At 48.2% G+C, this 27419-nt stretch overlaps 2 protein-coding genes across 14 annotated transcripts; both read left to right on the top strand.

Annotated features, from left to right (window-relative positions):
• The first annotated feature begins 17 nt into the window (after positions 1 to 17).
• zmynd8 (zinc finger, MYND-type containing 8) lies at positions 18 to 8382 on the top strand. Of its 6 annotated transcripts, none has more exons than XM_076047930.1 (19): positions 18 to 162; positions 887 to 1030; positions 1154 to 1267; positions 1674 to 1739; positions 1929 to 2021; positions 2116 to 2203; positions 2494 to 2549; positions 2653 to 2730; positions 2852 to 2967; positions 3045 to 3538; positions 3609 to 3743; positions 3850 to 4005; positions 4196 to 4723; positions 5020 to 5568; positions 5688 to 5881; positions 6036 to 6116; positions 6221 to 6299; positions 6403 to 6642; positions 7676 to 8382. In XM_076047930.1, the coding sequence occupies exons 1-19, from the start codon at positions 55 to 57 to the stop codon at positions 7843 to 7845; spliced, it is 3489 nt and encodes a 1162-aa protein (XP_075904045.1). In that variant the 5' UTR covers positions 18 to 54; the 3' UTR covers positions 7846 to 8382. The 6 variants fall into 6 exon arrangements, with proteins under 6 accessions (XP_075904045.1, XP_075904043.1, XP_075904048.1 ...); XM_076047928.1 differs by having other exon boundaries at positions 809 to 1030; XM_076047933.1 differs by lacking the exon at positions 1674 to 1739.
• Positions 8383 to 8497: 115 nt separating this feature from the next.
• On the top strand, positions 8498 to 27208 carry dido1 (death inducer-obliterator 1). 8 transcript variants are annotated; one of them, XM_076047922.1, is made up of 17 exons: positions 8498 to 8639; positions 10055 to 10150; positions 10952 to 11063; positions 11390 to 12443; positions 12662 to 13046; positions 13493 to 13861; positions 15936 to 16152; positions 18664 to 19228; positions 19715 to 19874; positions 20039 to 20155; positions 20245 to 20400; positions 20624 to 20786; positions 21026 to 21503; positions 21634 to 21781; positions 21877 to 21966; positions 22061 to 22256; positions 22975 to 27208. In XM_076047922.1, the coding sequence occupies exons 3-17, from the start codon at positions 10988 to 10990 to the stop codon at positions 26742 to 26744; spliced, it is 7944 nt and encodes a 2647-aa protein (XP_075904037.1). In that variant the 5' UTR covers positions 8498 to 8639; positions 10055 to 10150; positions 10952 to 10987; the 3' UTR covers positions 26745 to 27208. The 8 variants fall into 8 exon arrangements, with proteins under 8 accessions (XP_075904037.1, XP_075904038.1, XP_075904034.1 ...); XM_076047923.1 differs by having other exon boundaries at positions 15933 to 16152; positions 20245 to 20346; XM_076047919.1 differs by having other exon boundaries at positions 15933 to 16152.
• Positions 27209 to 27419: the final 211 nt, after the last annotated feature.

Genomic DNA, 27419 nt, shown 5'->3' with positions numbered 1-27419 from the left:
CCTGCACTTTCAGACTCGGGGCCGAGCGAGCGGGGCGGAGCTCAGAAAAGAAAAATGCCGAGTCCGTCGCACTCGTCAAATGGCCACTCGTCGGCTGAAACGTCCCCCTGCCAAATTAAAAAGAAGAAGAAGCCGGGTGCACTCGGCAGCAGCAAGGACCAGGTAACGAGCCAACACGGCAACAAATAAGATAACCAGGATCAATCCTGCTGCCTGCCGCAAGGGTCAACACCTGCTGACAAATGCTCCATTACAACTTCTTTAATAATGTACGGTGGTAACGGACCACTTACAGTTCAGTTGAAGATCAAATCTGGAAGAACAGTTGTTTGCTAGTTTTTGGCATTTCACTTCTATAAATGGGAAAAATGTTTTAGTTATATAAAAGTTGTTCTGAATGTGAACCATCATATTTTTCTAAATAGGTCTTCTCTTAATCTACATGTAGTGTTGCTACAAAGTGTTGACAATATGACAAGTGTGTTTTTTTTTGTCTGAGTTCATTTAACTTCTCAGAAGTTTCTAGACTATAGAATAATTCATTTAGCTGCTGTTTTCTGTAAGTTTTTTAAAAAAAAGATTTTTGTATACATGTTTTTCTCTCACAGATGTGCATTAGGCAAATGATAGATAGGACGTAGCACTTGGCACGTTTTGGCTCTTGCCTAATATTTATTCTCAGTTTTTGATTGAAAACATTGCACCTGCCTTGTACTGCAGTTCTCTTGCTTGTCTGCTCTGCTTCTCTGATCTCTGGCCCTGATTTTGACCTCCCCGCAACCTTTGTGTTTCTTTGCCTGCGTTCCAGTCAGAACTAAGACACGGTCCCTTTTACTATGTGAAGCAGCCAGCACTCACCACAGACCCTGTTGATGTTGTACCGCAGGACGGCAGGAACGACTTCTACTGCTGGCTGTGCCACCGCGAGGGCCAGGTGCTCTGCTGTGAGCTCTGCCCCAGGGTGTACCACGCCAAGTGCCTCAAACTACCAGCTGAGCCAGAGGGTGACTGGTTCTGTCCTGAGTGTGAGGTACTCACCTGGGAGTGTGCGCGGCAGTGCCTTCTGTGGACAAACTTTTGGTTTTAGAGTGGCATGCGCGGGCGGAACGCTGCATTCATGGTGCTGAACTGTTTCCTTCTTGATGTCTTTCAGAAAATAACAGTTGCAGAGTGTATAGAGACTCAGAGCAAAGCCATGATGATGCTAACTATAGACCAGCTGTCTTATCTGCTAAAGTTTGCCCTTCAAAAGATGAAACAGCCAGGTGTAAGTACTCTGCTCTGCGTGTCACCTTGGGAATTTGCAGCCACCGGGCTGATCATATCATGTTTCCAAGGATGGCGTGTTTCCCCCGTTTTATTTCCATTCTAACCTCACCCGAGTCTTAGCATGTATTCTTTCCTGCCTAATCTTATTTTTTTGGACCGCTAATGCAACAAAAAAGTCTTCTCTGATCATCGAGTTTGCCACAGTTGAGAAGCGCTCACACGTATCCCACATCTCAGTCCTGCATGGTATTTTGTGTGGCGTGCATGTGCAAATGATTTCTAATCACGGAACTAACAGTTTTAGGCATTGTGCTGTAAGCGGCCGTTCACGGCTGGATTAAACGGTGAAGGCAAACGTGCTAGCTGGTGGTGAGGATACAGCTGCCCCTCTCGCTCTCTTTCAGGACCATCCCCGCTTGTCATCTCGCTCCCCCCATGCAGCTTCCACGCAGAGAAAGACTTTTAATTGGGTAATCAATCACACCACTAACAAGTCCCCGTCATGATTTCTTCCTCCACTGGTTCTTCCTCCCCTTTGGTTTGAAGCGGCTTTTTGGTAGCACGGTGGTCGCATGTTCACGTGTGGCAGAGGGTGAGGAGGAGTGTGAATGTCGTGGAGACTTTCATCTGCCCTCACTCTCTCTCTCTGTCCTCTGTAGACCGAACCCTTCCAGAAGCCTGTCTCTCTGGAGCAGCATCCTGATTACGCAGAGTACATTTTTCACCCGATGGATCTTTGCACTCTCGAGAAGGTACTTTCTGGGAGAAGGTACTTTCTGGGGCGTCTCGTTTTTCCTTGGCATTTGAAATATGGTGTGGTCACGCCCCTTCTTTTCTGCACCACAGAATATTAAAAAGAAAATGTATGGCTGCACAGAGGCCTTCTTGGCAGATGCAAAATGGATTTTGCACAACTGCATCATATATAATGGAGGTATGTACCATCAAGCAGGCAGAATCAGGCAGCAGGGGAATTCATTTTTTATGCTAGAATTATGAACTTATTGTTAGTTAGAGTTATGATATATATGTATATATATATATTTTTTTTATTGGCAGACTGCAGAATGTGTGTGTACAAATGTATAACAGATGTTTGCATAACACACAATTACATACTGCTGTTATTACAATAAATCTGCCTCTGCGAGAAGAATAATGACTGTTTAATGATGCCACAACTGTCTGGTGTGTATTTCATTCACATAGCAGTATTTCTTTCAGGTAATCACAAGCTCACGGCGACCGCTAAGGTGATAGTAAAAATCTGTGAGCACGAGGTGGGTACGGTCAATTGAGTACGTGCTTTTACTCTGAAAATGTTTAACTCTTGAGTGAAGCTTTTAAACGTCGAGTCATTTTTGTAATCTTTTTGATTTGCAGATGAATGAGATTGAAGTTTGTCCTGAGTGCTACCTGTCCGCTTGCCAGAAGAGAGACAACTGGTTTTGTGAGCCTTGTGTAAGCCTGTGGAGAAAATCTCTTCTCTGACGAGACGGGTTTGAATAATTTGACGGAATTTGAACGCAGATGGGCTTCACAATCCATCGCTTATGCAAAGTGCTTCACTGTCTGTGCGCAGAGCAACCCACACCCTCTAGTTTGGGCCAAACTGAAGGGATTTCCATTCTGGCCTGCTAAAGCTCTGCGGGACAAAGACGGCCAAGTCGACGCACGCTTTTTTGGTCAACATGACAGGTATCTCCCTCCCCTTTGAGCCTAACTTGGGCCACGAGGAATGTTTCTGTAATTCTTTTTTTCTAAACATCCTTCAGGGCATGGGTTCCTCTGAACAATTGCTACCTCATGTCTAAAGAGATTCCATTCTCTGTCAAGAAGACCAAAAGCATCTTCAACAGCGCCATGCAGGAGATGGAAGTCTATGTGGAGAACATGAGGAAGAAGTTTGGCGTCTTCAACTACGCCCCCTTCAGGACGCCGTACACACCTGACAACAACTACCAGATGCTGCTGGACCCTTCCAACCCGGCGTCGGCCACCGTCCGACCCGACAAGCAGGAGAAGATCAAGCTCAGCTTTGACATGACGGCCTCACCCAAGATCCCGCTGGCTCGGACCATGCTGACAGGGATGAGAGGGAGCTCGGCGAGCCGGCGGCTCCCGCTCGGCGAGATGCCTCGCTCGCCCATGAGCACCAACTCCTCTGCCCACACCGGCTCCGACGGAGAGCAGGAGACGGGGGAAAAGGCCCAGACCAAAGCTCCCAACAACCTTTACAGCACTGGCGAAGACTCAATGGACTCGACAGGTATTTAACCGGCTTCTCTAACTGTAGCTAGTACACTAGAGACTTCTAATGGCCACCTGTCTTTGAAAAGCATCACCCGCCCATCCTCGGCCCGGACCTGCTGGCAGCACCCTGGACAGCCCAAAACCTTTCCATTCTCAATCTGCTGGCAGTCTTAAGCAGGAGAGGCCTCCACCGACAGGCAGCATCCTGAACCTCAATCTGGGTAATCGTGCCGCTCCACACACAAACAGGACCCACGGTTGCTTTTCTCACTCACAGATGATGCTGTCGACCTTTTGTCTGAGTCACATGTCATGGCGTTCTTACAGATCGGAGCAAAGCAGAGATGGACCTGAAGGAGCTCAGTGAGTCAGTTCAGCAGAAGCAAGGAGCCCCGCCGGTCCTCACCTCTCCAAAACGACAGATCAAAAGTCGCTTCCAGCTCAATTTGGACAAAACGATTGAGAATTGCAAAGCGCAGTTAGGTTAGTAGAAAAAAAATAATAATAAAGTCAAGAATTTGGATAGTTAGATGTTGGACGTTATGGTCACAATAAATGCAACACATTTAAAAGTGTGAATTTAAATTTGCTGCGTTATCATGGACAGTTTAGGTGACAGTTCTCTGGTGCTTGTCTCTTTGACCTGTAACCCATCCTGCCGTTTGTTTCGCAGGTATCGATGAGATCTCAGTTGATGCCTATAAAGGGGAGGAGCACAGTGACTCAGAAGACTCTGACAAGTCTGATTCCAGCGACAGTGAGTACGGCAGTGAGGAAGAGCAGAAGATCAAGGACAGCAGCGATGCAGCTCCTACTGACGAAGTCCAAAAGGAGTTAACTAAAGCAAAGGTCAAAGATCAACCTTCCCCCAGCCAGGATGGGGAAGCTGAGGAGCCTGTGGGACCCGAGTCGGCAGCGGATGATGCTGCTGCTGCAGCTCCATCAGATTCCCCAACTAAAGAAGCAAAAAAAGATCAAGAAAAAGAGAGCTCGGAGGCGACCAAAGCTTCTCCATCGTCACCGGCTCCCAGAGAGAAGTCGCAGGTCAAAGAAGATAAAAAGCTGCCTGTGTCAGTGGAGGACTCTGACTCTGAGAGAGAGCTGGTCATTGATCTCGGGGAGGAACAAGGTGGCAGGGACAAGAAGAGGGGCCGGAGGGACCACACCACTGTGAAAGAGTCGTCTGCTGGTAAAGCTGAAAGTGAGATGTTTTTTTTATTTACACTGCTTGTGTCTTAAGAAATGAACCTGCAAGATAAATGCAGACACAGCAGCTAAGTTTCCATCTCACTGCAAACTAAATGTACGAAGGATTGTCCATTGACTACAGTATATCTTGTGTCTTCGGTATCTATCTGCAGTGTAGAAGGTTGTAAAGTTAAAAAAAAAGAATTGCATGAGAAGATGGGTCCAAACTTTCAACTGGTATTGTGAATGAAACCACATCTGGAGAATGTATAGCATACCTGTCTGGTACATGGATGCATCCCGTTGCAGGTAAAGTCTCGACTCCGTCGACGCTCCCGTCACAGAGCAGCACAGCTCCTTCGACGCCCTCCAGTGCCTCCACTCAGTCCTCCACGGCCGTTCCCGTCACCATGGTCTCCTTCACCACTCCCTCTCCGGCAACCATCAGCCTGACAGCTATGTCCAGCGCCAGCGCCACACCCCCATCTTCCTCCTCCAGCTCCACCTCCTCCTCCGCCTCCACCTCCACCTCCACCTCCACGGTAGCATCAGCCACCCCGGCGCTTAAGAAACAGCGCCCCCTGCTTCCCAGAGAGACGGTGCCGGTGGTGCAGACGGCCGTGGTGTGGAACCCCACCGCCAAGTTTCAGACCTCCTCTCAGAAGTGGCACATGCAGAAGGTGCAGCGGCAGCAGCAGCAGCAGAACCAGCAGCCTGCGGCAACAGCGCAGGCAGGAGCGTCGTCACCCAGGCAGGGTCAGACACAGCCAGCAGGAAGCGGCTCCACGGCGGCCTCTCCCACGTCAGCACAGCAGGCCTCACAGAGTACACGCTATCAGACCAGACAGGCCGCCAAAGGTACAATACACAACAAGACCTACAAGCTGGAATGAGGAAAATACTTTCTGTGCAATTCCATTAGAAACTTGACGACAGTGGCGCTTTGACTGATGTCTGTTTCTTTGGTGCTCTCGCAGTACAACACAAAGACGCCCCACTTGGCACGTCCACGTCGGCCGTGACCCTCGTGTCCACCAGTCCAGCTTCTGTTGCCATTGTGGCAGCTTCGGGCGTCGGTGCGGCCGCGACATCTTCACCAGCAGATTCAGACCTTTACATTCCCACTGCCTCAGCCGATGTGGCTGCAGACATTGCTAAGTACACAAACAAGGTTAGAAAATGTTGCACTGTTGCATTGGATTTGCATTTGCATCATTTACTGGAATATAATTGCCACATTATGATTGTTCTAGTCTTTTGTCATCTTTTGTGTGTGTTTTTTTTTTTAATGTACTGATGTTCTATTGTCTTTCTTTTTTTTTTAGATTGTGGACGCAATCAAAGGTACAATGACAGAAATCTATAACGATCTCTCGAAGAGCACTTCGGGGAACACAATAGCAGAGGTAATAGTTTGCTCTTAGCCCGTGTAAGATGTAAGAATGTCATGTGGCCCAGTTTGCCTTAATGCGCCCTGCAAACATCTTAATTTTTTCCGTTCCCATTCTAGATCAGGCGGCTGAGGATTGAAATAGAAAAACTTCAGTGGCTTCATCAGCAGGAGCTGTCAGAAATGAAGCACAACCTCGGTGAGAACGAGATTCCATCGAGCTGCCGTCATGCATGAGTGGCCCCGTTTGCGGTCAGGGGCCTTTTGTGGTTTGACGGCTGTGTTGTCGACCGCACCCGCAGAGCTCACCATGGCAGAGATGAGGCAGAGTCTGGAACAGGAGAGGGAGAGGCTGGTGTCGGAGGTGAAGAAGCAGGTGGAGGTGGAGAAGCAGCAGGCCGTGGACGAGACCAAGAAGAAGCAGTGGTGTGCCAACTGCAGGAAGGAGGCCATCTTCTACTGCTGCTGGAACACCAGCTACTGCGACTACCCGTGTCAGCAGGCGCACTGGCCAGAGCACATGAAGTCGTGCACACAGTCAGGTAACGGCTGCCCCTCTCTCTCTACAGCATGTTGTATTATTTGCACACTATTGCTGTTATTGCTATTTGCTGTTCTGTCGCAAAGAAAGCCAATCAGACAAAAGACATGAAGAAAACGGGCGCTGGACACATTGTACACCACAAACTCGAATTATCCAAACAGTCTGCAGTGACATCCTGCAAGCAGCACTGCTGACAGCAGACACTTGTGGGGATTGCTGGATGAACAGACAGGATCCATGATTGTTGTGCTTGACTGTGACCATGAAGATAAATTTTGGTGCTCATCGTTAGCAATGATGTCCTGAGAAGTTCAAAGCATTGATTATGATTAAAACATTTTTAAAACAAGATTTTGAGAAAAGCGTCACAGGAAAGGCCAATCTGAAATTTGAAAAATGTCGTTCACTGCACTGATCTGTTTTAAATGATTAAACATGGTAATTTTTTAAAATTTAGGGTGTTTCATACTGTTAAAGCCAATTTGGTGGTAAAGAAATTTAAAGAAAAAAAAATTAAAGAAATTTGGAGCAGCATAACACACTTTTAAAAGAAAAAGTAGAGAATGTTGTGCATATTTTATTCATTTGAATTGTTTTAGTTGAGCATCGATCATCTTTCAGCTGAATGTCTTTTATCTTTGCTCTTACTGTGTTAGAAGTTCTTGCATGTTTAAATGAGCGCTGAATGTCTTTGATCTTTTTCTTTTAACTGCAAAGCACAACGTTTTAATACAGTCATGCAAATATATCATCTTCAGATTATTGTGTAGTCCTCATTGAAGGTCAACAAACAATCAGACAATTATTCACAGTTAATCGACGAATCCACAGTGATCGCCCCATAGACAAATCATATCCACTGCTATCTGCGCTCCTCAAAGAAATTTTAGTTTTTTGTTTGTACGAACTGTAAGTGCTTATGTTGTACAAATATCTTTTTTTTTTTCTGTAAATGGCAGGACCTTCATCCTGTCTCCTCTCACGTCTTATTTTTAGAGTTGTAATTTTTGTTCACCTTTCCTCACTTGCAGCCACGGCTCCACAGCAAGAGCCTGAAGCCGAGGCGACGGCAGACCTCCCCAGCAAAGGCATCGCACAGGCCGGCAGCGGTTCCAACCCGCTGAGAGACACAACAGCTTCTGCACCTTCAGACAAAGACTGTGACACGGAGAAGAACGCCGACACCATCTCATCTTCCTAACACAGCTTATCAAACTTGAAATTGTAAATATATATACAGTAGATGTTTTATTCCCTTTTACTTTTGGATGTAAATTACTCTGAGGAGGCAGTCTGGCCTCATCTTTATTTTGGTCTGCTTTCTAAGGCTAACATACTGCCATGTTCTAATTGGTGTTCACAGCATTCTAAATGTGAAAGCAAGCATGACAGTGGACACGTCATAAACACCAACGCAGCAGTTTAGAGATGCATTCAACCTATCTTTGCATTCCATAGAAAGCGGTAAGATATAAATATTTCTGAGTGTCAAACCAGTGTGAAAGAACAACTATGAAACAGTTTAAGGCTGCAAAAATGTAACCCACATTGATCACTTAAGCTCTAGGTTAGAGGCTCTTGACACACATGTCTGTAAATAACTTTGTATTTTATGTTAATTTATTTGTTATTCAGATGTTGCCTGCTGTATATTGCAAAGAAAAATGACAAATACAAGTGGTTTAAAAAAAAAAAAGCTGTTTGCCGTTAAAAAGAAAGCATAAAGGTACACATTCGGCACTGCTATCTAGATTTTAGAACATGAGCAAATGGGCGGTTTAATAGCTGTATATTAACTTTGTCTTTCAACGTTCTAAACAAGTCAGCCTTTTTGGCGGGCTCCGTTTACCTCCTGACCACTGGGGGCGCTGTAAAGAAAAATTAGTATTCCGTCGACAAGTCAGCCATCTGCCGCAGTCACTTAGCTTCAACGGGAATGGAAAATGGAGGATTGACCGAGAGCGAGGACATATATTTGCTATTTCTAGCATGTAGGTGGGTAGCGCAAAACCAATATTCAATTTCAGCAATATTTCAGACTCATCTTCTAGGGATTTACCATCCTGTGGATTGCATTGTTCGGTAGATTTTTAGGCTTTGTGTGAGTAGAAATTGCTAAGCTTCGCTAGCTGTAGCATGAAAGCGTGAATCAAAAAACCACGATGTTGCAATGAGCTATCGTCAAAACTCGTTACTCGGTTCCTTAGTTGGGATTTTTCGACGCCCTTTTTTGCTAGTGTTTCTGCAGGAATTTGTCGTGTCAACTTTTACATTTCTATGGGCTTAAGGCAATTGTTAAACGTGTTGTTGGTTGAAAGTGGAGTTAGCTGAGCCTGCTAGTAGCACCACTGGTGCTAATAGCGCCACTACACACGGACATTTTCCGTGATACGCCTCTGTTTGGGGAGGAGACCCGAAACTTAATTTGGTCGAAGGAAAGAGGGAAGGTAAAGAGTGCTTCCAGCCAAGGAAATGAACGTCTAGCATGTTTGCGACTGACACAAAATGGTCCGTGTTTGCAGTCGGCACAACGTTGTCTCGCGTAGTAAATTGACAGCGATGAGGTCGTGTGGCTGTTGCTACTAGCTTGTCGCTCGCTGCCGTGTTTTGTATGATTTCTCACAACTTTCATCTTCCGCTTGAAACGAAACGCACACACGTTGCTTTGTGGACGATAATCGGATTATATTTCACGGCCATGACCTACGCGCAAGAGATTTATTATCGTTACGAAATACGATGTCGTATGAAGCGTCTCGCTGGGGAGACTGAACCGCCCGTTTGCGTGAAACATCAATGGCGCCATTGTTGACGCATGCCGCTAAAGCTGAACGCGCCCATGTTTGTTTTTATCACCATAAAGAATCCGAGTTCTTATCTACGCATCGATACTTTATATAACTCATGGCCGGGCCTCTCCCAGTTTCTTGTAAAAAATGGCCCCCTTCATTCACGTGGCACGGTACCGTGACCGCAGACACACCATTGGTGGAATCCTCGATTCCAGAGCAACATATTAACTCCGGTTTTGACTACGCAGTCTCCATTGCCCCGGTAAAGCCCATGATGGAGAATAATTAAAATGTAGATATGGTTGCAGTTTTGTGTAATATTCACGTAAACATATTGGACTTTGTTCATTGTCGATGCAATGTTGCCGTTGCACGTTGATCACATGACTTGTTACTTGGCGTATTCGACACGTCTATTTTAAACAGACCATTTCAGTTATTATAAAACAATCATGGCATAAATTCACATTTGGTGCACAGAAATAAAATTACAAACTCATTTTATTCTTTAAAAATATATATATACTTTTTTGTAAATATTCTAGGTTCGAAAATAAGTTCATTTGTTGTGTACTGTGATTGCTCTTTCACCATAATTTGCATTTTCCTCTCCGACAGATGCCTTTGTCCTTGGCCCAAGACCAATGGTTTCTGATGAGAAGCCCTTGTTTTGTTTAAAGAGGCACTCCGTCAACCTTTACTCCTAAACTGCAGGTACAGACAGAGTTGTTCAAATTAACTCTTAGAAAAGGGACTAATCTGCCCCTGGATAATTTCTTTAAATATATAAAATGTTTAGGAAAGAAAGCAACATTGCTTTGTTTGTTTTATTCTGCATTGAACAAACCTTAAATTACATTTTTAGCCATCGATACTGTGAAAGTATAGTTTTGATGTAATAGACTAAGATAGTGAAATGGTTTTGTTGAGAAAATTATTTTCTCAGGCGATAACTATGAGACTAACAAAATGTTTTGATGTATAATCTATATAATAACACCTGTACTATATCGATTCAGATGTTGTTTTTTTTTATGGAGAAACAGCTTTTTGCCCGTGGAAATCTTACACATGCGTATGGTAACTGCTGTCAGATATGAAGTAGACAAACTTTAGCAATACTTTCTAACCTCTGATCATATGACATCATATGACAGTACTTAGACACTGCAGTGGTTATAACCGTTTGTCATGATTAGCATATTGTACATTCAAGCTCTCAGCAGATCACTGACTGACAAGGACCTCATTCACATCAGTTGTGACACTGATTGCCTTTGTGAAGATGTCTTTTCTGTCAGACAGCACTGCATCTGTCTTCATTCACACCCGACTGTCATGGAGCTATTTTAGATCTGCACTCTAAACATATTTATCATTTTCAAGATAGAATAACACAGTCCCAACAATGCACATAACAAGTAAAACAAACAAACAAAAAACAGGCAGTCCTCAGTGACACATTATGTGTTTTTTAAGAGTGACTCATAGCTGCTTTCTTGTGTTTTTCTGTAGACATTCAGTTCTAAGTAGTGATTGACTCCATCATCTATGGAGAAGAACCCTGAGCTCTCTCTCGCTCCTGAGCCAGAGCAGAGCCAGGACTGTATGGATAGCAGCTCTCAAGGTATCTTGGATGAGCCTCTTTTCCATAATTATAGAAGGTGTGGGGGTCAGTGCTCTGTTACAAATCATGGTGTTGGGTCATGAAATCACTATTTAAAAAAAGAAGAAGCACAAAATCCATCCAGTAGTTAAGATTTCACCCTTGTGTCTGCAAGGCACTGCTCATGGGTAACTAATACATAAAGTGTAATTCAGTGGTATGACAACCTTATGTGCCAATTGACAGTGTTGAATTAAATTGAAGTAGACACGATTCTCATTTAACATTTGCATAACTGCTAGTTGAAGCACTGTAGTGATTGCCATCATCTCTTTTCATTTTAAAAGGGGACAGTGAGCAGGCGGGATTATTGCACACCAACACTGAGAATGCAGACACTGGAACACTAGAAGAGCCAGATAAGTCCTCCAAGGCTAACGTTGAACTCAGAAAGACCTGGGGTTTTAGACAGTCCACTGTTGCAAAAAGAGAGATGCCAGTAGAAGCTGCAACTGACAGTCCTGAGAGCCGCTGCCCTGTGCGTCGCAGCGGCCGGCAGTCCAAGCGCACGGACAAACTAGAGGAGTTCCTCTTGACCACCAAACGGCCATTGAGGAAGAGTGCCCCAGCCAGTCTGGAGAGTGGAGATCCTCCTTCTCAAACCCCCACTGATGCCGAGACCGCCTCCGAGACCAGCTGTGACGGTCACCCTGATGTAAAGGCAGGGGAGGACAAGGCCGAGTCCCCAGAGAGAAGAACGAGAAGCAGCACAAGGATGCAGAACCAACGCAAAGCTCAAGGGGGCAGACAGACCAGAGGAAGCAGCAGAGTGACGGTGAAAGACGAGGGGAGCTCTGACAACGAGGAGGACTGCAAAGACGCTGGCGGCGCAGCCAACTCGCAGGCGAAGAATGCTGAAAAGAGTCCGGGGGGTGAACGGTGCACTCGAAGTTCCCAGCCAGAGCTGGTCTCTGCCAAGACTGAGTCTGGTGAGCAGAAGAATCTGTGTGACGATAAAGACAGTGATGTAGAATCAGAGAAGGGGACAGACGAAGAAAGTGACGAGGACAGCACGGACCAGGCTGCAGTGAAGATGGTGAAACGTGGACCAATACGAACGTATGTGAATAAAAAACGAGCGGCCAATAAGAGTGCAGCTCCAGTTAAAGCTCCTGCCAACAAAAACAGCACCCCTGCCAAGGTGGAACCTAAAATTGTCCAGACTGCTGCTGCAACGACACGCCAGAGACGGGCACAAGAGGATGAGGACTATGAAGAAGACGACGACGACGATGAGAGTGACTCCACCTCATCTTCATCATCCTCGTCTGTCGAGTCTGATGATGGAGGTTACGATCCCAATGCATTATACTGCATATGCCGACAGAAACATAATAAAAGGTACTTTGTTTTCCTTCACTTTTAATTATTTCTTTGCAAATGCATGATGTGATTTAATGTTGCATTGATAAACTGGCATTCAACTGATTTGGTACATTTTAGTGACTTGAATTCAAAATGCCCGGCTCTGCTTTGTCATGCTGTGCCACAAAAATGTTGCAAATTATCTAAAATGTGGGGTTTATAGCGTCAGGTTGTAAAGGTAGTTTGTTCTTTAGGTTCATGATTTGCTGCGACCGCTGTGAGGAGTGGTTCCACGGTGAATGTGTGGGCATTACCGAAGCCCGCGGTCGCTTGATGGAGAGGAACGGCGAAGACTACATCTGCCCCAACTGTACTGTGAAGAAGAACCAGCTGGTCAGACCTGCTTCATCCAGCCTCACCGCCAGCACTGAGGTTGCAAAGCTTAAAGTCGACACCGCTTCTGCATTTTCTAATCCCGCCGCCTCTGCTGGGAAAGCCACCGTCGTCGATCATAGTCAGGCAGCCAGCTCTGTGGCAGCACCTCCACCGTCAGCTGGAAGTGAGGACCAGGGCATCAAAGGCCGCATCGAGAAAGCAACGAATCCAACTGGGAAAAAGAAGATAAAGATCTTTCAGCCGGTAGGTTTGGGCTGATCCCACTCTGAGATTGTGCCGTGTTTACAGCAACAACTGATGAAAGTGAGGTGTTGCACAGTATGTTACGGTGTAATCCTAATGATCAAAATCCTAAGTGTTGTAAATGTTATGTAAACCAATTCAAACTGGTAAGGTGGTACTTAGTCTTTAAGTTCTGTATGTTAAGTGATGGGTTGATCTCAGTAGCGAACGATAGCAATTTTGTCCCAAAAAAATGTAGGCTGATTATTTTAATGAATGCAGGTCTGTTTCTTTGAATATGTATTTTGGCAGGATCATCATCCACTATACCTTTATTCAAAAATCCAAAAAGTATTGTGTGGCATGTGTTAATGATCATCTATTTCCATTGTCTCAACTTTGGAAACTAAACTTTATGGTCTAAAAATGGCGATTCATTGTTTTTCTGGTGTATTGACTACAAACAGGCGCTGCAGCATCCAGCTATACTTAAGGATCAGAAATCACCAGCAGCGATGGCGGTTCTGGGGAAGAAGGCGGCAGTCGAACAAAAACCAGTTTCAGTCGCAGAGCAGAAAGTGGCATCGAATGTGGAGGTGAAAACCACGCCGACGGGCGAGGAGAAGGTGGGGCTGAAGGGCGAAGAGGAGGCGTCCCTCCCGAAGTGCATCGGCCCCGGCTGTGAGAACAACGCTCAGCCCGACTCAGTTTACTGCGGCAACGACTGCATCCTGAGGCACGCCGCTGCAGCCATGAAGTCCATCACAGACGACAAAGAGCCCAAACAGAAGGACAAGGAAAAGGCCAAGTGTGAGAAAGCCAAGTCCACAGCAAAGGTAACTCGGATCACTTACCAAACCGTAGCCTGATCGTGTGAGTGGCCTAATCAGAGGAGTTGTGTTGTTTTGCAGGTTTCACGGTGCTTATGATTAAAATCCAAGGTGACAAAGGTTGAAAGCCAATTCTTGTCTGTGGGCTCATATGAGACCTTTGATCAAATGTCATTGATTTTTGCCACAAGTGTATTGTTGCTGAGTGTTTGCCCAACTGGTAGCATCGTTCAATGAGTTTGAGTCATAATACCATCATAGAAAACACACGCATACGCATAAATATATTTGTATGTGTCTTTCCTCCCAACATCAATATTGCCATTTATTCACATTGATAGTTATGTGGTGCACACTGGATGCAGCCTGTTAATGTGTTGGCCTATTTCAAATAATAATCAGGACAAAACACAAATGTCTTCATTGATCCAATGAAAAACAAACTTGTCTGATGGAAACAACAGCTGCGTCTGGCTGCCGCTGCTGGTTGCATATCTTGCCAGACTCAGTTTCTTGACCGGCACCTGGGTTCATTCTGCACGCTGATCATTTACCAGGCTGCCGCTTCAGTGGTTAGCGTCTGTCAACCACTGTGTTTCATGTAAAGATGATGGTTGATGAATTTCTGAAACAATGAGGAGGGAGGCGGCTTGGCTAGAGTTGGTGGCCATCGAAGGCGAGATGGAGAAGAACAATGGTTGCCTGTGCAATATCACCGAGACCCCCATCGTACCTCTCGCAGCTGGTGGCTGAGATGGCCGAAGAAGTTGAGATTGAAGCAGCTTCTCGGTTTGCTGGCTGCCGTCGTGCCTTTTTTTTTCTTCTTTTTTTTGAAAGTGTGTCGACAATGAAAATCACCTTCACGTCTGTGTTGTAAAATGAACAAAAGCGCAAAATGTGCCTGAAAAGCAACACTTCAAGGTTTGAGACATATAAAATGAGTGCTCTTAAAAAAGCTAGTCTGATCAGGCTGAGAAATATTTCTTCCCGAGTCAAACAAGAAAAAGTTGTAATTCAAAGTTTAGAGGCTTGTGGTAATGACTGTTTTCCTTGTAAATGACGGAATTTCATCTCTCTGAATTCTTGATGTAATTATTTTAGTTTGTGAATTTTAATTATTTTTAAGTGGATACGCTGCATTTTTCTGTCAATACAGCATAGATGGAGAAACGTGTTGATGTAGCCAAGAAGATATCAGTATACATTAGCAAGGAGTATTTTCCTAAACTATTATACATGTTCTGTTTGCTCCTCTTCCTCTATGTCATTTACTGCCTAATAATTAACTAATTTGTCAATGAAAACCAAATTCCTGCAGTATTCTTTCAGCAGAAGTTGTTATTTAGCCCATTAACTACTTAAAAAAGCCCTGACCTGCCAGCCAATGGATCCATTTTTGTGCGTTTACTTCTGGGTGCAATTTTTTTTGTAGTGTCTGGGATTCCTTAGACGCAGCTTCTGCAGAATGGAGCATATCACTGAAGCATAAGCTTTATTTAAGGAATGAGAATGAGTCATCTCATGACATTTTATTTTCTCAGGTGATGTGAACAATGTTTTAGCTGGAATGCAACAGAGATGAGAAAATGGATGATGCGGCATCCAGAAAAGTGTAATTTCTCTCACAGGTGCCGTTTCAGTCCTGTTTTGAGATCTAGAGTTGAGCAGTTCTTTTTAGATCACCATCACTGTCTGACTACAGCCTCCCACTAAAACTCTGGCTTTTAGCCTCCCGCTGACTCCGATGCCTTGTTTTACCTTTCACATACTTGGAAGTGGACAAACACGAGGCTGTCTGAGAGGGCGGAGCCAAGGCCTGGCTGGTGGCAGTGAAGTATCGGGACACTTTTTGTGGCATCACTCTGCATTCTCAGCACTGTGTTTCAGCACGTGCTTTGTGAAAAGGTTTAGCAGGCAACCTAAGTGTAGGGTGGATTATAGAGGGCGGACCTGAAAGTGAATTCTGCATAACACGGGACCCTTTTAGATGGCGGAGGGTGCAGGATGTGTCATGAGCTACAGCAGCATCTTCACAAGCGAGCGTTCCTCAAACTCTTGTCTGTCCCTGTCCCACCAGAAGAGCGGCGCTGGTGGCAAGAAGATGCAGAAGAGCACCGAGGAGTCTGACAGCGGGGAGGAAGAGGCCGGCCCTGACGTGGACGAGGATGACGAAGACAAGCACGCCGTGGAGCACCCGCCCCATCCGAGCACGGCATCCTGGTTCAGCGACCATAATTACATTGCAGTAACACCAGAAAAGACTCCGCCCATGTCACCAACAGTGTTAAACAAAAAGTGTATGTATCTCTTCAAAGGTCTCAGGCTGTCGATGAAACCACATCAATGTTTCTCCATCATAACTGGGTTTTCTGTCATGGTAGCGCACTTTAGAGATTCTCCGCACAGTCGATGTGGGATGAACTGGGCCGAAAAACAAAAGTTTTGCTGTTTTGAAGTGTTCTGAGTTTTGTTGTAAGATGTTGTGTCACTAAATGACTTGTTGGCAGCTTTGGGAAAGGTAAGTGTCCGTCGCAGATTATGGTGAGTATTTATTAACTCTGGATATTTATTTTGAAAGGGGCACTCCAAAGATTGCACTTCCACTCTTACGACTACAGGGGAAATGATCCCTGTCGACACTTCTGCAAGTTCTCCTGCTGGAGAAGCTGTGTGGTGCTATCAGGAACAGGAGGCCTTGTCTGCTCACACTACAAAGGATACATTTTTTGCTAGTTTTATTTTTGTAGCCAATCAGACACTGCTTTAAAATGGCCTGATTATTTTTTTTAGTGCAATACTAAATCTTTGGAGTTCCCCTTTTTTCCCCCCCCTCAGTCTACAGGAGAGAAACAGCAGAGACGTGGAGCAGGAAGCGGGAAACTCATCTTTCTGATACTATAACTTGCACTCTTGCATATTACCCCATGTCCCTGCTCATGTCTACTTCCTGGTTACGTGCCCACATTCTTTCCTCTCGTTCCAGCAGGTAGGTGCCTCAAAATGGTCCCACCCATCCCCCCTTTATGATACTGAGGAGCTATCGTAGCTCATAGTGAGCTAACCTCTGGGCCTCTTGTTTGTAATTTGCATATTTATATTCTTAAGAAATCCCTTTTTAAGAATTTGTTGGCAACTGGTTGACAACTTTTTTTTTTTTTTTTTTTAATAATTTTTCCTTTATTCATATTGAATATGATGCCTCACTGAGTGGGAACCTGGCTTCAAAATAAAAGGCATATAACAGATTTATAGGATTTATGGCTTGATTGATTACGTGAGCGCTGTTGGCTTGCCTTTGGATTTGCTGACAAAGTCGTTGGCGTGCGCACGTATGACGAGCCCCAGCAGACACCTGCAGCATGGCAACGGGAGGACCACAGATGTTGGAACTACTGAGTAGAAGAGCCAGACCAGACTCCTTCCTCCTCCCACCCACCCCCAGAGATGCTGCGCTGGACCTCTGAACCACAGCAGCAGAGGACGCTGAAGACCTGGTGCAGACGATGGGAGACCCACACAAGCGCCTGTAACACACATCGATGACATGAGGGGAAACATGACAGGAGCGCAATCTCAGTGTGGACCTTCCCATATTGTCCATGAAGACACTTTAATGGTTGTAGAGCAATGCTAAAAGCAAGTGGTGTCTTCTTGAGGTGCTCAGCAGTGACACTCAACAGTGTACGTGATGTGTTATGAAAGGAAAGGGACTCCATTTGTGTTCCTGATGGCCTAAATATGGCTGAGGTGGTTGACTTGAGGTGCTTTTGGTCATAATGACATGTTATGATGTAAAAATAATCCTGTGGAGGTGTATTCTCTGGGTGTAAAGCAGGTCAAGTGCATCAGCAACAGCTTCACCATGTGACTTGGACACTATGAGTCAATATCTGCAGGTGATGGTGATTGGGTGGGGAAAAAAGGAAAAAAAACAACTTGCTGATGTGGGGATGTGCAGTGTAGTTCCTGGTACAAACTGGTAAATAGGTCAATATACTTAATCCAAAGAGTTTGAAGGTCGGTCAGTTCTTTCAGATTTTAATTATATAACACCATAATACACTGTGCATGAGGTTGCAGTGCTGCATGTTGATAGGATGTACAGACAAGCACATGAATCAGTGACCATGTAGGCCTTTAGAATGAAAAAGTTATTTTCTTGTTGCTCTGCTCCATGTGTCCATGAATGCCATGTAGGTTGCTTTCAGTGTTTTAAGCTTCAGCCCTCATTTAACGATGATGCAGGTAATCCAGATATTACATCTGGTCAGAGTCAGTTTTTGTCGGTAATTAATGCAAACTTGTGACTTCATGACTTTTTTGACTGCTATGACTTCTCATCCAGGCTGTTTTGAATAAGGGCTGTGCATAAGAATGAGCATTTTCACACTTTATACTTTTCTATGCATTTGTTTTCCTGAAATGGCACCAAATAAGGTGCAATCTAATCAATCCATGAACTCAACATGAAGGTGCCCAGTTTCCCTTGACCACATAATTGTTTCAGAGTGTTTAATGGAGCATGTGTGCGCTCACCTGATTACGTTCCTTTATTTTGTATCACCAGGGAGGAGGAGGGGGGTTGTTTGATCACATCTTTCCATGTTTAGCTCTAAATCTGATAGTTGCCACTTCTATTGTCATGTAATTAAGACCACATCTCTGTCAAGTACCATTACTGTGGTTTTTATATGCTTAAATGAAAACTAATTGTTTTAATTGACATTTCATATTGACATTTCTATTTTATTTATATGATGTATATATATATTTTTTTAAATATTTGATGTGTTCTTGTCGGTTTCCAGCCCCACCTAAAGAGGAGAAGCAGAGCGAGAAGGAGCAGAAGGAGAAGGAAGCCGAGACCCAGAAGCCTGTCGAGAAGCCCTCCTCAGCATCTGCGACTCCGGTCAAAGGCAGCAAGAAGGCCTCTGCCACCAAAGCAGCAAAGGTTTCCCCCAAGGACAAGAAGGCCTCTTCCCTCAGTTCAAAGTCAAAGTCGTCCAAGAAAACTGCAACGCCTCCAAGTAAAAGCTCTGCAAAATCCACGAAAGCCAGTCCGTCGCCTGCGAAGCCCTCATCCTCCTACCCTCCGGGTCCCATCCACGTCACGGGAGCGCTGAGAGTCACCAAGTCCAACTTTACCATTCCCAAGAAGCAGCCGCAACCAAGCGACAGGCCATCAGAGAGCAAGTCCTCCAGAGTCTCCTCGTCCCCGGGTTCCTCCTCTTCCTCTTCTCGCTCCAGCCACTCTTCATCGAGATCTCGCCACTCAGCTTCTTCAGCGCCGCCCTCGTCCCCCATGCCGCCGCCACCCAACCACCAGATGAGGCAGAACATCCGGCGATCACTGACGGACATCCTGTATAAGAGGTGAGGATCTCACCCTCAGAATTCCCTTTTTAAAGGAGCCACACAATGCAAATTTGTACTTTCTGGTGTTTTATAACAATACTCTGTCTATGACTTCAGTGATCATCCAGAAATGAGAAAAAGTCTGTATTTTACTATGCTAAAATGGACAACTCTGTAAATCAAACCTTTATGATGTCACAAAGGGTACACCGACACCTTCAGCCAGGTCTTGGTACTGCCCTCTGATGCCATATTGTTTTTGTTTCCTTCCAAACACCTGGAAGGTTCAACGAGGCTTCAGTTTTATATATTTATTTAATATATTTAGACTCTTTGTGAAGATCCAAAAAGTTTTGCGGATTGTAGTTCTGTTTTTCCACAGCAATCTCCAAAAAGACCCAAAAATGTGTGCCTATAAATAAGGGGACCCTTTAAAAAAAAGCTTTGGCTCTTTGATGTAAAAAGCGTTGATTGTTTTTGTTGTTGTCCGTCGCTTTCCTGCAGGGTGAGTGACAGTGACGATCTGAACATGACGGAGAGCGAGGTGGCGAGGCTGGCGTTTGCCATTGAGAAGGAGATGTTCAACCTGTGCATGAGCACCGACAGCAAGTACAAGAACAAGTACAGGTCGCTGATGTTCAACCTGAAAGACCCGAAAAACAAAGTGAGTTTCAAAATGTCAAAGTGCATGTTGAGGCGAAGGAGAAGAAGCACTGGCCTCTGTTAGTTTTCCCTGTTGGTTCTTATGCAAAGATGCTAAACTGTGTGTGTGTGTGTGTGTGTGTGTGTGTGTGTGTGTGTGTGTGTGTGTGTGTGTGTGTGTCCCAGGGCTTGTTCTACAGGGTGGTGGGTGGGGATGTCAGCCCCTTCAGACTGGTGAGACTGAGTGCCGAGGAGCTGCTCTCCAAAGAGATTTCCGAGTGGAGGAAGCCTCACGCCTCTGAGGTGAGCGCCGCCTCAGACCGACCTGCCTGCCTGCCTGCCTGCCTGCCTGGCGAGGTGTCTGACGCTGTCTTGCCGTTGTGTCCCCACAGGATCAGCCTCACAGGGGCCACTCCAGACACGGCAGTAGACACGACTCCACGGGGCCCCACGCCATGGACGTGGACGACGCTCCGCCGCCGTCTGACGCAGATGTATGTATTCCTGCCACCTCGTCGTCCTCTCGCTCGGCCTCCGCTCTGGCCGCAGTAAGTGGTGGCACGCTGCTTTCTCTGCACTTTCACACTTTGCCTTTTTCCTCCTTCTCAAATTGCTGATCTCGCTAAATCGTCCCCTCTTCAGTTCAATGTCTTTCACCCTACCGAACGTCTAATCTCCTTGCACAGAGTCCACCGCTGTGCTTCAAAGCGTCCACACTTGAGTGGAATTCACCCCATCAATTGACCTCAGACCTGCTGTTTGCACTTGCAGGACCAAGATGAGGCGCCTGCACCAGCCTCAGCTCAGAACCCCGCCGCCGCCGAGGGAAGCAGCAGCAGCAGCAGCATGCCGGACATCTTCAGCACCATGCTCAAAGACACGACGGCCGAGCACAAGACTCACCTGTTTGACCTCAAGTGTAAAATATGCACAGGTAAGTGTAAGATATGCATGTGTGTATGTTGCTAATCTCATTATCTGATTTACTTGGAGATTTTTTTTTCTAATTGATAGCTCTTAGTGCTATTTTTTATTGCCTGCCTTTGCGCTCTATTTCTACTTGTACACCTTGAGGTGGAATTGCAACAACAAGTCATTTCCCCTACAGATGAATACAGTATTCTGATTCTGATTAGCTCTTATGAATGTCACCCCTGCCCCCTCCCACCCCAGGGCAAATGACAGAAGAGGAGCCTGCAGCGAAGAAAGCTAAAGTGGCCAAGAAGCCTGAGAACAAGCCGGCTGTTCAAGAGGCGCACGTGTCCAGATCTGTGGACGTCCCTGTCGCTCAGCCCTACCCGTCCAACGCGGACGCTGCCGCCGCTGCCCCAGAGTCGCAGCTCTATCAGGACGCCGCCGTGTTGGCTGCACCACTGGCCCCGCCTGCAGCCCCGGCTGCCGCCGCCCCTGCCGTCTCCTCCGTCAGCATCACCCGGAGAGACCCGCGCATGGCCCGCCACACCTCCTCCAGCGTGACGGTGACCTACAGCGCACCTGAAAAGACCACCAACAGCAGCAGCAACTCAGCAGAGGCCCTTGCAGCTCCTGTCAGCACCCCGCTGACGGACCTCGCACCCAAGTTGCCGCTCCCAATGCCGCCGGCGCCACCGCCACCGCCACCGCCGTCCGTGCCCAAACCAGCCAAAACAAGGTGCGCAATCATTCTGTTTTTTTCCCCCCTGAGAGTCTACTTTTTAAAAATGATTTTCTTGATTGTGTTGAATATTTTGCATTTGTGTCCATTCACTGAAAAATAAGTTTTGTTTTTATGTTTTTTGCAGCGCGCTGGAGCCTCCCTCTGAGGACGAGACCGCCATCTTCCTCCACGGTCAAGAGAAAATCTGGAAAGGACTCATTAACATGCAGTCGGTGGCTAAGTTTGTGACCAAGGCTTATCTCGTGTCCGGGTCTTTTGAGCATCTGAAGGAGGTGAGTTAGTTTAGCATGGCGCAAAACCTTTAAATAGAAGGTTTAAATCCATTAAAGGGGGAAAAGTCAAATTTCAACATGGTAAATGTTTGCAGGACTTGCCAGACACCATTCACATAGGAGGACGAATAACCCCCAACACGGTGTGGGACTACGTTGGGAAACTGAAAACCTCGCTGTCGAAGGTCGGTGGTCAGAGGCATAAAAAAAAAAGAAGAAGTCCATTGAGTTTGAAAAAGGCCTCCCGTCCTTAACGTGAAGCTCTGCCCCTGTGTGCAGGAGCTGTGTCTCATCCGCTTCCAGCCAGCCACGGAGGAGGAGGAGGTGGCGTACGTCTCGCTCTTCTCCTACTTCAGCAGCAGGCAGCGATTCGGCGTGGTGGCCAACAACAACCGTCGCATCAAAGACCTCTATCTCATCCCCCTCAGCTCCAAGGATCCGTTACCCTCCAAACTCTTACCGTTTGACGGGCCAGGTAAGCTTTCAATGGGAATACTGTGGTTTTAATGCTTTACAAAGGTTTTAATAACGTGCTATTTGTAGTGAGTATGTAGCTATTGTCCTCAGCAGTGGAGAACTTGTTTCTTTCCCGAGTCTGTCCTCTGGGGGGCAGTCAAATGTCTTGTTGAGTCTCCCCCTGCAGGCATCTGACAGTCACTGTGTTCTATTGTGTGTATGTGTCTCTGTGTAACACATTTCTAATAAAGGATCTTAATTGGCAATTTCAGCCTGTTGTTTAACACGCACACACACGCACACACACACACACACACACACACAGATAAGGCTTGCATATCTGAGTAAACATGTCCTTTGTTTCAGCTCATTTGCAACAAAAAGCTTTTAAAAAGCTGCATCAGGTGCAAAACCTGTCCATCATAAAACATCTACTATAAACCTAATAATTCACTATCAATTATTGTTGGATCAGTCAGATTTTTAAATAAAATTATTTACTGTACAGTCTTCATAATTAATTAATTCACTGTGTTACATATGATTTTGTAGCTATTACTTGTGAAGTAGATAATAAATCATATCGCATTTTCAAAGGCTACCGTACTTGAAGGCATAGTAGTGGAGTTGAATAGTTTTGTTTTTAAATGTGTTTGGCATTGCAGCAGTCAAATGAACATTTTTATCCTTCATAAGTCCTTCATGTGTTCTTGTTATTGTTCCCCTCCAACTTCCAGGCCTTGAACCAGCTCGTCCCAACCTTCTCCTGGGTCTCCTGATCTGCCAGAAGGACAGAAAGCGAGCTGGCGCTCCGTTGGAAGTCGAGGAAAAACGTTCCAAAACTCAGGCGAAAGACGCCGACGATACGTCCCTTCCGAAGCCCTCGTTCCCGCCACTCCGGACAGAGAAAAGCGCCCGGTCGAGCCTTGACCTTCCCTTCAGCACGACCCCCCCGGGTTCTCCCCCCGCCAGCTCTTCAGAGACCGCCAGCACCTCCTCCACGGCCTCCTCGGTCCTTTCCCTGCTGTCCGCCGTCAAAACGCCAGCCGTGCCCGCCGCTGCCGCCGGCGGGGACTCCGTCTCTGGCGCCGCCTCCGCTGCAGCTGCCACTGCCACACCCCTTCAGACCATTCTCAAAACCCTTTTTGGGAACAAGCGGCACGACTCGGACGCCTCCAACTCCCCGCTGGACCAAAGTGGAGAGCTCTCCATCCCGCCCGTCACCATGCTGGACCCCATCGTGCAAAAGTTCAGACAGAGTTCCAAAGAAGAGCAGGTGGAGGAGGACGAAGATGACCGACCGTACGATCCAGAGGAGTATGATCCCGGTATGAGTTTCAATGCGCCAAAGAAGCCTGTTGAGCCTGTGAGCAAGTCTGACATTGCAGCGATGGATTCTGAGTTGCTTGAGAACGAAGGCGACGACGTGGCGTACGACCCAGAGGACGACACTCTCTTTGACGACGTGAAACCGCTGATGGCCAATCAGGAGAAGCCTGCAGCCGAGCCCCTGACTGAGGCACAGAAGATCTTGGAGAACCTCAAGCAGATCGGAAATCAGACGTACCAGAAGCAAGAGCAGAAGCAGCAGCAGCAGCAGCAGCAGCAGGTGTCCGCGGCAACGATTCCAGACGCGCTCTTAACTCCGCCCACCAAGTCCCTTTTGGCTAATTCTCAGCTGCTGCAGCTCGGCAAGAAGGTGGAGGAGCTGGTCAAGTCCTCGACGGTCGCGCCCCTGATCAACCAGAGGAGAGACCCCAGACAGAGCAGGGATCCCCGGCAGACGGCGTCCAGTGGAAGTCTGGCGGAGGAGAGCGAGGAGGCGTCCGCCGCCATGCCCGATTCCACTCCGCCCTCAGAGCCAATGGATCTGCAGCCTCTTCCGTTCCTCGCCAGCGAACCGTCAGACACCTCCAGGGAGCCCGAAGCGGCACCTCCCCAAGTGGAGGTGAAGGAGGAGGCGACGAGTGAGGACCTGCCTTTCATGGAGTCCGACGGTACAGCGGTGTCGATCCCGCTGCTGGGGGAGGAGGTGGAACCCGATGTGGAGGTCAACTTCCTGAGCAGCCGCGAGGTGAAGAGCGAGGAGCCCCCGCCAGCCAAGGCTGAAAGCGAGCTGGACAAGTACAGCATCTGGCCCAACGCGGCCAGCATCCTGAAGGCCGGTGTGGACTCGGAGCAGGAGGAGGAGGAGAGCGGCCAGGACGCTGCGGGCGGCTACTACGACGAGCCGGCCGAGAGGCCCCTGGCTGCGTCCTCCATCCCGGTGCTCACGCAGAGCACGCCGATGGTGGACGCACCACAGCACCACCTGCATCACCACCCGCCGGCGTCGGCCTTCGAGAGCAAGTACAGGCCCCCCGCCGACATGGTCCCGCCCTCCGGCTACCACCAGCCCCACCCCGTGCAGGGCCCGGACATGATGATGAGGCCGCCGCCCATGTCCATGCCGCCCATCATGCAGGGCCACCCCCCACCCATGCAGGGCCTGCCTCCCCCCATGCAGGGCCCGCCCCCATCCATGCACGTCCCTCCACCCGTCCGCGCTCCTCCCCCGATGCAGGGCGACGGCAGCCAGCAGTACGGCCCGCCCCCGTCCGGGTTCCCGCCCTTCCAGAACCAGTGGCCCCGCAGTCAGCCGCCACTGCAGCCGCAGCAGCCGCCGCTGCAGCAGCCTCTGCCTGGACCCCCTCACCAGGGCATCATGCCCCCCAGAGGACTGCCTCCACCGTTCCCCCAGATGGGACAACGAGGCCCCGCCCCCCCTCAAATGTTCAACCCTTCCCTGCCCCCCCAGCACGGCGTGCAGCAAGGCCCGCCCCCCGGCCTCCCTCCGCCCCCGGCCTTCGACGGACAGAACCGCCTCCCTCTGCCAAGGTTTGCCGGCCCTCCGCCGCCCCCCTTCAATTTCGCCGGCAACAGAGGCCCCCCGCCACCCATCTCGGGGCCGCCTCCTGCCCACTTTGACAACAGGCTTCCTCCTCCGTCCCACTTCCCAGGGCCCAGGGGTCCTCCGCCGTCTCAGTATGGCGACCGCGTCCCGCAGCCTCCCATGGCGGAGCAGCCTCGCGGCCCCGTCGAGCAGTACGGCAAGGAAGCCGCCAACTCTTTCCCGCTGAATGTCGACCGCAACCCGAACAACCCGCTGCACATGTTCAAGGACGGCCAGGGTCCCCCCCCTGGTCCGGCCTACCGAGGACCTCCACCCAATCTGTACGAGGACAGGAGAGGTCCCCCGGGCAGTGAGATGGGAGGGCAGCCGTTTAATCCACTGAACCAGTACGGCGCCCCGAGGCCGCTCTCACCGACACAGCGGGGGTCTTTCGACGAGCACCGAGGCCCCCCACCTCACGACGCCAGACCCCTGCCTTCCTTTGGAGGGGTGGAGCGCTACCGCTTCGACAGACTCACTGACGAGGCGAGGCCCGGTCGCCACAGCGGCCCGCTACTGCCCACGCCGTCGGAGGCTCCTCTCGGTTCCCTGGGCCGCGCCAGAGCCCACAGCCCGGACCTGCACAGGGACGACCCCTGGCGCCGCCTCTCCCCCGAGATGAGGCGGAGGAGCAGCGCCAGCCGAGAGGATGTGGAGCCCCACGGCGGGGAACGCTTCAGCCGCTTTGAAGGACCTCACAGGGAGCCCCTGACCGGTCCGCCGCAGAGCACGGAGGAGAGGCTGCGGGAGCTCTCCGAGGACCGGCCGCGCGAAAGAGACCGGGACGCCGTCCTCGGCGGCAGGATGTCCTGGGACAGAGGCCAGGCTAAGAGGTGGAGCAGGGAGCGAGAGTGGGACCGAGGCCGAGAGAGGGATCGAGATCAGGAGCGGAGTCGCGAACCGGAGCGGAGTCGTGAACCGGAGCGAAGTCGCGAGCCGGAACGGAGTCGCGAGCGGGAACGGAGTCGCGAGCCGGAACGGAGTCGCGAGTCGGAACGGAGTCGCGAGCGGGAAAGGAGTCGCGAGCGGGAAAGGAGTCGCGAGCAAGACCGGAGTCGCGAACGAGAGCGCAGTAGGGGGATGGAGGGTGAGAGGCACAGGGAGGCGGAGGCAGAGCGACACCGGGAGCAAGACTCGGATCGGAGGAGGGAGCGGGAAAGGGATAGAGAGCGGGACCGAGCCAGGGAGTCCGAGAGGAAAGACCACGACCGCGAGCGAGGAAGAAACCGGGATCGTGACCGCGAGCGAGAACGCGAGCGAGAGCGTGAGAAAAGACGGGACAGATCCCGAAGCAGGGACAGGGAGAGGGACAGGGATCGAGACCGAGACCGTGGAAAGGACCGAGGCCGCGACCGGGACAAGGATAAGGACAAGGACAAGGAACGGGACAGAGACCGCGAGAGGGAGAAGGACAGGGAGAAGGAGAAGGAGAGAGACAGAGATCGGGACAGAGACAGAGACCGACGAGACGAGAGCAAAACCCGGGAGAAGAGAGAGGAGAAAAAGGAGAGCAAACACAGCACAGCGCCCAAAGAGGGCGCTAAAACTGCTGCCAGGGAGAAGAGTTCAGCCTAGTCTCTGCTCGATGGACCCAAAGATGCGGTTGACACCTGGACTATACGTGTGTACGGACAGTATTTCACTAAGTTTTCACAGTTGTTTTTCTTACAAAAAAATATCATGTATTGTCGTATTGTTTTCCAGCAAGATGTTTCTTTATTACGTTTGTATAACAACAAAAAAACTGAAGGCCATCCAAGTTGTTTGATTCATGCTACTGACTAACTACATGTACCATTCTCTCTCAAACCCAGTTTTTTTTTTTGTCTTGTTTTTTGAAAGAAAAAGAAAAACCATGTCAAGACACACTTTCAGTATGTAAATATGAATGTATTTGTGTATATACTGATGTTTTTAATCATACTTTTCTAAGTAGAGAAATTAAAAGCCATATATCTAAAACGATATCTGAGTTACGGCAACAGTTGAGCCTTGTGTTCATGTCCGACAGATGTGACATTAAAGGTGTGTGCATCTTATCCACGGCTGTCGATGGCGTGTCCTGCTTTTGCTTCAGCTCATTCTATTAAATCGGTTTGATGATATTTGCTGGTGTCCGAGCCGCTGAATACACATCTCATTATACTGAAAGCTGCTGAACACATTAAGTTTGACGAGGCGTTCTGACATCATCTCTGGCTATCTGCTGCTGTAATCTCTCAATTGAGACCGTTAGTTAACTTAAACGTA

The sequence above is a fragment of the Nelusetta ayraudi genome, unplaced genomic scaffold (genome assembly GCF_046127955.1).
Source record: "Nelusetta ayraudi isolate G7.1 ecotype Tasmania unplaced genomic scaffold, CSIRO-AGI_Nayr_v1 ptg000096l, whole genome shotgun sequence".
In the NCBI taxonomy this organism is placed as follows: Eukaryota; Metazoa; Chordata; class Actinopteri; order Tetraodontiformes; family Monacanthidae; genus Nelusetta; species Nelusetta ayraudi.
Note: the sequence above shows the minus strand (reverse complement) of the source record. Positions and strands in the feature narration are given on the sequence as shown.